Source organism: Tachysurus fulvidraco, chromosome 2 (genome assembly GCF_022655615.1).
Source record: "Tachysurus fulvidraco isolate hzauxx_2018 chromosome 2, HZAU_PFXX_2.0, whole genome shotgun sequence".
Taxonomy (NCBI): domain Eukaryota; kingdom Metazoa; phylum Chordata; class Actinopteri; order Siluriformes; family Bagridae; genus Tachysurus; species Tachysurus fulvidraco.
The window spans coordinates 22,558,326-22,570,416 of NC_062519.1; the positions used below are offsets into that span (position 1 = coordinate 22,558,326).

Here is a 12,091-nt window from a genome sequence, read left to right on the forward strand (position 1 = left end):
CCTTCCTGCAAGCTGTGGGCCTTGGCAAATGTAACACGATTTTTTAGTTGTCTTTTACTTCATTATCTTTTTTTTTTCAAATCTTTTCCTCTTCCTCTCCACTTGACGTTTAGATACATTAAAGATGTAGCAGGAGACAGGAGACTTGGTCTTCAGGCTCTTGATGATCAGCACTTTAGTCTGTGGAAAAATCTTTGCCATGTTGTCAGAGGTCAGGATGCATTTTAAATAAAGGTTGGGTGTGCTGGGGTTCTTCTTCTACACACCTGGGAATGTGTTCATTACAGTATTTCTCACAGGTGATACTCTAATCTGTGATCGGTCAAATCCTTTAAAGGTGTGACAAGACGTTTGTCTAAGCAAAGTCTGAAATTTCTGTCCTAATTAAATAATTAAAAATCAAGGCATGATAAGATTTTATTTTGGTAAAATAAGCGTAATCTAGAGGCCTTTGCCTTTCACATAAGCCTCTTCTGATTCCAAATGATCAACTAGAAGTTATTATTTGTTGTTCCTACGACTTGGACAAGACTTTTGTCAGGAAGTGTGCAAATTAAACAGTAATAAATCCTAATAAACCTTTTTTTAAACTCATTTCAGGGTCAACTGAGGGTCCTGTCGGTGGGTTGTGGTAGCTGTCGAAGCGTGCACGGCGATACAGACGTTAATCAGATGATCCAGAGACGCAAACACATTCGGTGTATCGGTGCATTCTGATTAGACGTTGTAGAAAAAACAAATAAACAAACAAACAAAAACAACCCCCCCACTTTCTGTCTGTGAAGAGCTTATTGACATTTTCCTACAAATTGCAGACAGCAGGACCGGGGACATGTGCCAACACTGGACAAAAAAAGGTCAGTGTTGATTATATTTGAGGAAAAAACTCTCTCAAAGCTGTGAAGGTCAGCACTCACCAGCACAGAGGAGCTTCATTTATAGATATTTATAGATTAATATTGTATCCAGTAGTCCAGAGTGTGTGCGGACGTCGTGGTTATGTTCCGTTCCTGAGCAGGAAGGAGACACTCTCTCAGCTGGAGGAGTCTTTTTTTTCCTGCTTAAGGTCATGAGTTTATTTTTTGTTACTTAGTGTGGAACCGAATCATTTTTATTAGTTTATTCGTTTCTCCAGCCGCAATAGTATTGGGATTCGTATCTGATGTCGCCGCCGTCGAGACTGACGTGTTTATTACGTGGGACAGGAAATGCAGCGCTACCAGCCGTGGCCTGCCTGACTGACGATTATTACCAAGGCATCGGTTAAACACGTTTTGTTTGACACCAAAATCGCTTTCAGATCTAATTTGGGAAGAGGAGGTTTTTATATTTCATGGTTGCAGTAAACTCAAGTTACAACACGGATCCCTTTGGTTCGAACGGACAAACTTCCAAAATAAATAAATAAATAAATCGATACATAAAAACAAATAAATGCACGCACGACTTATCAAGACATCTGGAATTCAGCCCAGATGTGGAGTTTAGAGGCCTGCTGCGTTCCACACTCAAACATTACGACACATTACAGAAAAATATGTTTTCTTGCAGTTTAGTTTTGAGGAATCTGATGAAATCTTGAAATCCATTTATTCGTTCATTTGCATACAAACAAAGCTTGAAATACTTTATTATAAGTCTTTAGTATGATGGGTTATTATGGTTAGTATGATGGGTTACCACACTCGTCTCTGAACGGGACAGCAGCCTGCACACATTCACACCTGGGCCAATTTGGTGCATCTGATCCACCTACCGACACGTTTCTCAAGAACCTAGAGGAAACCCGGGACACGTGTGCTCAAGGTCTGATCCTAGCACGCTGAAGCCGTGAGACGGAAACACGACCTGCTGCGGCACCGGGATTCACTCTGAGAAGATACACTGACTTCCACTTATACCCTGAAATACAGAGCGTTCTGATAACTTTAACGGCTCTGTAGATGATTCATGAGATCACACGCATGTTCCTGACTACTGCATGAGCGAAAGATAAAAAAAAAATGACGTCAGAAAATATGGGACGTCATTAAGAATCCCTCGCTTAAGACATAATAATCCTGCTCTAGAATAAGCACATCATAATCACTTCTCAGAAGACATGAGGGACCGAGTGCTGCCTTATTCCGAACGAGAGAGAGAGAGAGAGAGAGAGAGAGAGAGAGAGAGAGAGAGAGAGAGAGAGAGAGAGACTGAAAGAGAGAGAGAGAGAGGTAATTACAGTAGTCTGGCTCCCAATCCCACAGAAAGACCCGCTGAGAAAATTGCACCGTTTCTTCCTGTAACCCAGCATCGCATCCTATAGCGCGAATTACACATGTCTACACACAACAGACGGAGACCCACTACCACATAATTACACTCAAACCATACACAACAAATCCATACATCTCCCTCACCAACAACTTTCCACAACTGGAGGCTAGAAAGCAATAATAAAGCCGCTTTATACAGGAAAAAAAAAACAGCGAAGAGAAAATGATGTTTTACAAAAATTATGTGAATGATTTTTTTTTCTAACCTTGCAGTCTAAAGGCAAAGATCACACTGGGCAAAGAGTAGGGGTAATAAATGCTGAGGTAAAAAAGCTAAAGTCTAAACTACAGAATGCGTGTGATGGTGTGGACAGATGTCACAGTGTCAAGGCTCGACTTTTAGATTCACAAAAAAACAAACAAGAAAGATAGCAAGCATAAAACTTGTTTAAGGATCATATTATTATCCGACATGCTTAAAATGTACCCTCTTGCTGCGTTACTGAGATTAGCCCATGGGGTACGCTAGCAGCCCCCTTGTTACATGCGTGTATGACATCACAGTGTAACAGAACACATAATAAAGCTACAAAAATTTGTTTTATAATTACTATTCATTCATTCATTCATTCATTCATTTATTTACATAACATTAGCTTGCATGCTAGCAATTCTTGATGGTTTATTATTACTGTTAAAGAGCTAGCTGTTACCATTAGCTAACTAATAGGCAAGACGTTCCTAAGCTCTTCATCTCCTTCATGGCTTAGTTACGTCGCAGGTCGAGGACGGAAATGAGGATGAGGCTTCTGTAACGGTCCTAACGTCATCGCTTTTGCCTGATAACTTGCCGGAATGCTAATTATGCTAATTAAGCTAAATGTTACACAGAGTCAGAATGCATCATCAACTGCTTGTTCTTTCCAGAAAGGAAGTCGCATCATATCCCACAATACCTCAGTGTTGTGTGTCTGCAGTCCTCAGACATGTCTGTGGGGTCATCTAATAAACGTCACCTGACCTGTTAAGAGATGGCGATTGAGGCCATGTTGACCGGACTTAAAGAGAAAGCTGGTCCCTGGGCTAATAGCAGCAGACAGGAGAAACGAGCAGTTTGTGAAGCTGAAAGAAACCTTAAATGCCCCTTTTCCACCGAGGCAGTTTGAGAGCTGGATCGGAACCAGAGCATAATTTAGAACCAGTTCTTTCTGTTTCGACCGCCAAAGCACCGGCTCCGAACCAGGAAAAGTGGTTCTTAAGTGGCACCAAAACGTTGCAGGTCTAGACTTAAGAACCGCTTGTGTCAGGAGCTGGGGGCGGGGCTACTGTTAGCACATTTGATAATGTACCTTAAGTTTACTAATGTTTAATACACTTTTACTTTACCGCAATATGATACATTATCAGCACACATGATAGTAGGTAGCTACATGCTAAGGCTAATTTTTTTTCTGTGTTAACGATAAAATAACGTTATGTACTTTATCGGTTACAACCTCCGTTTATACAGATTACACGGAGATGCACGTACACGTTTTATTCGCCACGTTTGGATGCCAGTGCAGGTTCGCAAAGCCATGAGCATTAACAGTAAAGCAACATCCTTGTCCCCGGTCCTGCTGTCTGCAACATCCTGTCTGCAACAACATGTTGTTGTGTTTGTGTTTGCCGCTGCTGCGCTAAAGTTGCTGTGTAACGTGACACGTATACGGTGACGTCACACTCGGCGCTGTGATGGCTCTCTAACCGGTGGAAAGGCAAACCGGTTCTTAGAAGGTTCTCCAGTGGAACCAACTTTGAACCAGCACCAGCGCTAGCTCTGAACCAGCACCAGCGCTAGCTCTGAACCAGCACCAGCGCTAGCTCTGATCCAGCACCCAGTTCTTTTTGGTGGAAAAGAGGCAAAAGAGCTCGTCCAATCAGATCAGAGCACCAGGCTGTGGGGAAGGAAGGTCAGGAACAGGAGGGGCAGAAATCTGGACCAGAATCAACTCTCATCAGCTCCAAGTTAGCTGGTGTGTGTGTGTGTGTGTGTGTATGAGGGCATTACCTGTGCAGATGGTGCCGTTACCCATGAACCCTGGCTTACAGGTGCACAGGTGGCCATGGACAGTGTTGGTGCAGATGGCATTCTCATCACACGAGCTCTGGCCACTGACACACTCATCACGCTCTGAAAGGGAATGCAAAGTGTGTGAGTATGTGTAAGTGTGTGTTGTGTGCATAGTGTATTTTAGAGTGTGTGTGTATTGTTATAGTGTGTGCGTTAATGTGTGTGTATTCGTGTGTTAGCTAGTATTAGTGTGATTGTGTATTTGTTTTTGTGTATTAGTGTGTGGGTTTTAGTGTATTAGTACATGTGTGTTTTTGTGTATGTGTGTGTGTTTTAGTGTATGTGTTTTAGTACAGTATATGTGTGTGTGCGTGTGTAATGTATTTGTGCATGTGTGTTTTAGTGTGTTAGTATATTTGTGGTTGTGTGTTTTAGTGTTAGTGTATTTGTGCGTGGGTTTTAGTGTATTAGTACATGCGTGTTTTAGTGTATTTGTGCATGTGTGTGTTTTAGTGTACGAGTGTGCATGTGTTAGTTTGTTAGTGTATTTGTTCGTGTGTGTTTTAGTGTATGTGTGTGTGTTTAAGCGTGTTAGTGTATTTGTGTGTACGTGTTTATTTTGTTATTTGTGTTTGTGTATTTGTGTGAGTGTGTGTTGTAGTGTTAGTGTGAGTGTTAGTGTAATTGTATGTAATTATTGTCAGACTGCTGCAGGACATGAAGAAATCAGCAGTGAGACGATCTTTACTCCACACGAGTGTGAATGAGTGTGTGTGTGTGTGTGTGTGTGTGTGTCAGGGATTGAGAACAATGTTGTCAAACCCCCAGAGGTTTTGTTGATTTAGATTGGAATTTCTCTTCCTATGATGGCCATAAATCACTGCAACATATGTGAAGGTGTCAGGTCATTAATTTTGGCACCCTGTTGCAGCTGTATACTGTATCATTGGTATAACAAAGCAGTCACAAGCGCAGACACTTAACTCTTCTTGTGCTTTGATCTACAGTAAAAATCTAGCTGCAGAATTTGAGCTGCAGAAACAGAATTGGTCAAAATGTGTTCCTTTATTTTTGGTGGCCAGATTCATTCGTGTGATTTGCTGTGAGACCTTTATGGTGGATGGTCTGTGGTGTACCAGATCAGATAAAAAAAAACTACAACAAGCAAACAAAGAAACAAACAAACAAATAGCCTGTGCCTATCTCAGGCGTCATCGGGCATCGAGGCAGGATACACCCTGGACGGAGTGCCAACCCATCACAGGGCACACACACACTCTCATTCACTCACACACTCACACACTACGGACAATTTTCCAGAGATGCCAATCAACCTACCATGCATGTCTTTGGACCGGGGGAGGAAACCAGAGTACCCGGAGGAAACCCCCGAGGCACGGGGAGAACATGCACTCTCCACACACACAAGGTGGAGGTGGGAATCGAACCCCCGACCCTGGAGGTGTGAGGCGAACGTGCTAACCACTAAACCACCGTGCCCTGAGTCAAAACTCAAATGCTGAAAAAAAAAATATATTAAACTTTGCATCAATTTTTAAACCACCCTCAAGCACATTATGCTCTTTTGACCCTTTTCAGCACCGTGTTGTATTAATTGAGCCCCGAACGTGACCTACAGTAGGAGGAGACGAGGCCGTGTCAGGATTCAGAACCGATGACTAATAAAGGAAAATATTAGACTAATAAATATTTCAGGCACGTTTACTGAAACGTGAAATTAACATCACTCCTGCTGCGTGCCCTGCAGTTCTGCTCGCCTTCCGTGTGTCCAGGAACTTAAAATAAATAAATAATAATAAAAAAGTGTGCCTTTTTTAAATGAACAATCCTGATACAGGAGTTCCTCAGGTAAGCTTTATATAGATACACGTGTCAGACGAGGACTTTGGGCTTACTCTCTAACGTGACGAACGAGAAAATGAAGAGAATCATGTTAATAACAGGAAGTAAATTTATGGGTGAAGTAAAACAGTAAATATTCTAACAAACAAAAATGGTAACTGTTGACATACTTTACACCACACGACTCGTACCTCCTACGATCTAAATTCAAAATAATGAAAGAAAGAAAGAAAGAAAGAAAGAAAGAAAGAAAGAAAGCAAGCTGTTCCTCAGGCTGCCTCTGGTTAGAACATGACAATGATAATCAAAAATAATGTCTTTAACATTAATACCCCACCCCCCACCCCATTTAATCTAATACCCCCATTTCTATTTCTTCTAGCTCCTCCCTCTAATTTCTACCACTTCCTTCCCCCTCCCCATATACATAACACCCCTCTTCATCCATTACATCCTCCGTCTCCTCCTCCACCCTTTTCCATTTCCTCCTTCCCCTCCTCTTATCACATGTGCTACAGGAACATTATTGTTTTCTGGAGTAAAAACAATATTTTTGGCTTTAGTGTCAGATTATCAGCGGCACAGGGGACAGCAATAAGACGTCGTTCATTTTTAGATAAGATCTCCCGAAAAACACTTTCCTCCTTAGAGACGATATTTATAAATATATATATATATTTTTTCTCCACATTTTAAGATATGAAGAACCTTATTAGCATCGACTTCGTCAAGATGCAAATGACACCTTAATCATGACTAATGAATTCCCTCCTTAATTAACCACTCCTGCTTAGTGAGGCCTTAAGCCGGTCCAATGCCGTATTCGATGCGTTTTCCTTCCTTTTTGTGTGTGTGTGTGTGTGTGTGTGTAAGGCTTCGGGAAGCAATAAGTGCTGATAGGAAGTGTAATCGGGGGGTTGGGGGGTGAGGGGGTGAGGGAGTGATACAGTCACTAATTAGGATTTAAAGCTCAGAGCTCAGGATTTAAATCCCAATTAAGCAACATATCGTCTGTTACTAGAACAGAAGGTGGTATGCGGGAGCTTTCGTAAGAGCCGTGCAGTTTATACATAATGAACGATTCTGCTTGCTTGTAGTGATTAACAGCAGGCTGTGTATTATGTTACATAGTAGGGCATAAACACACACACAACTGCATACTTATTATATGTCATTAAACTGTTGAGTAAAAGGACGAGGTGCGATAACCACAGAGAACAATGTAGAAGAAGGACAGGAAATGAGGTAAACAACTATATAAGGAGAAAAATCTGTACAGGAAAGGAGTGAAAACTAAACTCTCGCATTTGAATGGAAATATACAGAAAGACAGGACAGACTTTTTATAACCAAAAAGAATAAGACAATAAAAAACAAAACTGTTACTTTTGACCATATTGTTGACGTTCACAAGCTCACGCACACACACACACACACCTGTTCGCAAGCTCACACGCACACACGCACTTGTTCACAAGCTCACACACACACACACACACACACACACACACACACACACACACACACACACACACACACACACACACACACGTTCACAAGCTCACGCGCACACACACACCTGTTCGCAAGCTCACACACACACACGCACCTGTTCGCAAGCTCACACACACACACACACACACACACACCTGTTCGCAAGCTCACACACACACCTGTCTCCAAGCTCTCACACACACTTGTTCGCAAGCTCTCACACACACATCTGTTTGCAAGCTCTCACACACACCTGTTCGCAAGCTCTCTCTCTCTCTCTCTCTCTCTCTCTCTCTCTCTCTCTCTCTCACACACACACACACACACACACACACACACACACACACACACCAGTTCACAATCACACACACACACACACACACACACCTGTTCACAAGCTCACACACACACGCACACACACACACACACCTGTTCACAAGCTCACACACACACGCACACACACACCTGTTCAGAAGCGGGCACACACACACCTGTTTGCAAGATCACACACACACACACGCACACACACCTGTTTGCAAGCATACACACAGACACACACACCTGTTCACAAGCTCACACGCACACACACCTGTTCGCAAGCTCACACGCGCACACACACACACACACCTGTTTGCAAGCATACACACAGTCACACACACCTGTTCACAAGCTCACACACACACACACACACACACATGTTCACAAGCTCACACACATACACACACACACACGTTCACAAGCTCACGCACACACACACCTGTTAGCAAGCTCACACACACACCTGTTTCCAAGCTCTCACACACACTTGTTCGCAAGCTCTCACACACACATCTGTTTGCAAGCTCTCACACACACCTGTTCGCAAGCTCTCTCTCTCTCTCTCTCTCTCACACACACACACACACACACACACACACACACACCTGTTCACAAGCTCACACACACACACACACACACACACACACACACTTGTTCAGAAGCAGGCACACACACACCTGTTTGCAAGATCACACACACACACACACACACACACACACACGCACACACACCTGTTTGCAAGCATACACACAGACACACACACCTGTTCACAAGCTCACACGCACACACACCTGTTCACAAGCTCACACGCGCACACACACACACACACACACACACACACACACGTTCACAAGCTCACGCGCACACACACACCTGTCCGCAAGCTCACACGCACCTGTTCGCAAGCTCACACGCGCACACACCTGTTCGCAAGCTCACACGCGCACACACAAACACACACACACACACGTTCACAAGCTCACGCGCACACACACACCTGTTCACAAGCTCACACACACACACACACACCTGTTCGCAAGCTCACACACACACCTGTTTCCAAGCTCTCACACACACTTGTTCGCAAGCTCTCACACACACACATCTGTTTGCAAGCTCTCACACACACCTGTTCGCAAGCTCTCTTTCTCTCTCTCTCTCTCTCTCTCTCTCTCTCTCTCTCTCTCTCTCTCTCACACACACACACACACACACACTCACACACAGACACACCTGTTCACAAACACACACAAATGTTCACACACACACACCTGTTCGCAAGCTCTCTCTCTCTCTCTCTCTCTCTCTCTCTCTCTCTCTCTCTCTCTCACACACACACACACACACACAAAACTGTTCGCAAGCTCACACACAAATGTTCACACACACACACACTTGTTCGCAAGCTCTCACACAAACACACACAAACACACACCTATTCACAAGCACACACACACAAATGTTCACAAGCACACACACACACCTGTTCACAAACACACACACACACCTGTTCACAAGCACAGACGGAGTTCACAACAGTCATTTTGACAGCTTGCTTTTGAAGTAAGGAGATATGTTAAAAGAACAGAATAATGAGATATTCCATGATAAAAGAACAGAATAATGAGATATTCCATGTTTAAAGAACAGAATAATGAGATATTCCATGTTTAAAGAACAGAATAATGAGATATTCCATGTTTAAAGAACAGAATAATGAGATATTCCATGTTTAAAGAACAGAATATCCTGAAATGGAACATTGAGCATTGAGACATAACCAGAGAAGTATTTCTAGTTTTTGGCAGAAATGTTCTAGATGGTTAGTGAGTTATATACAGTACATTGCAGGTTCTACAGCACTTTAAGGACACCAGGACAAAACTCCCCCGATGTCTGAATCACTGAATCTCTGTCTGTCTTTAACCGGAGACAGAAGAGCTGCTTCTTCACCAGGCACTCAACTGAGCATTAAATTGCTTTGTTGTGTACTAACTCCTCTCCAACAGGATTGGAGTCTAATGCTCTTTTTACACCCAGATGCGTGTATTGTACACGTACTCCAGACTTCTCTAGGAGCTAAAGGAGCTAAATGCTGTGGAAAGAAACCTACATATACAGTGGTGTGAAAAAGTGTTGGCCCCCTTCCTGATTTTTTATTTTTTTGCACGTTTGTCAAACTTTAATGTTTCAGATCATCAAACATATTTAAATATTTGTCAAAGATAACACAAGTAAAGACAACATGCAGTTTTTAAATGAAGGTTTTTATTATTAAGGGAGAACAAAATCCAAATCCAGAGGGCTCTGTATGAAAAAGTGTTTGCCCCCCTGTTAAAACATAAATATAGCGTTCAGCGTCAGTTCAGGCAGGCCACATAGTCAAGCTCGGCTATCAGCTGATGTCAATTTTCTAACCCCGCCCATCAGCTGATCTGATTCCTAAGCGCGCTATTGGTCCCTTTCAAACAGGGCGCCCTATTTAAATGCTTTTTTCAGTCTGTCTGCTTGGCTGTTTCCTCTGCATTGCTGCAACCCATGTCCTCCCCTAGCTCCTCCTTGGAACTGTGTGTTTAACTTAATCAGTGTCATTCTGTTGTCACTGATTCAGGCTCTGTTCTAAATGGGGGGGATTTTGTCTGGCTGCTTTCCCAGTTAAATGGGAGATTGTCCCCAAACGAAGCTGCTGCTGTTCCCTGACCAGCTTTCATGGAGCTCATGAAAAGGATGGGGAATTCAGAACAGAGCCATACCGCCAAATGTAAAATTTATAAGCTTGCAAATAAAAAAATTTAAATATATGTCAAAGAATATGTCTTTATTTTGACTCAAGTGGTCCTGACTGAACTGTGGTTTATCACACTTGAGTTCACTTTCTCTACCCACAGCCAGGCCTGATTACTGCCACACCTGTTCACAATCAAGAAATCACTTAAATAAGACCTGACTGACAAAGTGAAGTAGACCAACAGATCCTCAAAAGCTACACATCATGCAGAAATCCAAAGAAATTCAGTAACAAATGAGTAAGAAAGTAATTGAGATCTATCAGTATGGAAAAGGTTATAAAGCCATTTCTAAAGCTTTGGGACTCAAGCGAACTACAGTGAGAGCTGTTATACACAAATGGTGAAAACTTGGAACAGCGGTGAACCTTACCAGGAGCGGCCAGCCAACCAAAATTACCCCAAGAGCGCAGTGACGACTCATCCATGATGTCACAAAAGACCCCACAACAACATCCAAAGAACTGCAGGCCTCACTTGCCTCAGTTAAGGTCAGTGTTCATGACTCCACCATAAGAAAAAGACTGGCCAATAATGGCCTGCGTGGAAGAGTTCCAAGACAAGAGCAAAAAAATCATAAAGGCTCATCTCAGTTTTGCCAGAAAACATCTTGATGATCCACAAGACTTTTGGGAAAATACTCTGTGGACTGACGAGACAAAAGCTGAATTTCTTGGAAGGTGTGTGTCCCATTACATCTGGTGTAAAAGTAACACTGATGGAAAGGCAAACCGGTTCTTAGAAGGTTCTCTAGTGGAACCAACTTTAAACCAGCACCCGGTTCTTTTTGGTGGAAAAGAGGCATCTCTTTTACACAACTGAGCAGTTAAAGGTAAAAGGCCTTGCTCAGGGGCCCATAAGTGACAGCTTGGTGCTGCTGCGATTTGATCTCACAACCTTCTGAGCTACCGCAAAGTACAGAAATTGATCGTTCAGTGGGTTTGAAGGTGAAGCTTTTTTATTAGGAGCAGAGCTTGTCTCCTCCTAATGACCTGATCACTCTGTTCCTGCTGAGTGAGATTTGTGGATTAAGGAATTTGTAGATAGACATAAAATATGTAAATGTCTTTAATGAGTGCTCTGTAAAAGTTGACCTTTCGGGTCTTACACCACACGTACCGTGTCCCTGAGACATCATTAACATTTAATTAATTATAGATTTCATGCTGTTTCTTTTCAGAATAGAAGTCTTCACACTGGACCAGTAAAAAGAAATGTTACTCTGTGTTTACTTAAACTAACACCAGGAGCTGTTCGATCAGAAGACATGGATCGATGGATGTGAGGAACGTGAAAGGAAATGTGCTGTTAAACAGACACAG

General features: G+C 42.7%; 1 protein-coding gene across 3 annotated transcripts in view; it reads right to left on the reverse strand.

The window, feature by feature from the left end:
* The window catches only part of LOC113646190 (protein kinase C-binding protein NELL1), a 183,209-nt gene that overhangs the window by 36,544 nt on the left and 134,574 nt on the right, over positions 1 to 12,091 (reverse strand). For all 3 annotated transcript variants that reach the window (XM_047802902.1, XM_047802903.1, XM_027152256.2), the window contains exon 14: positions 4,306 to 4,428. In XM_047802902.1, the coding sequence (XP_047658858.1) occupies positions 4,306 to 4,428 (123 nt within the window). The remainder of the gene's footprint in view (positions 1 to 4,305; positions 4,429 to 12,091) is intronic.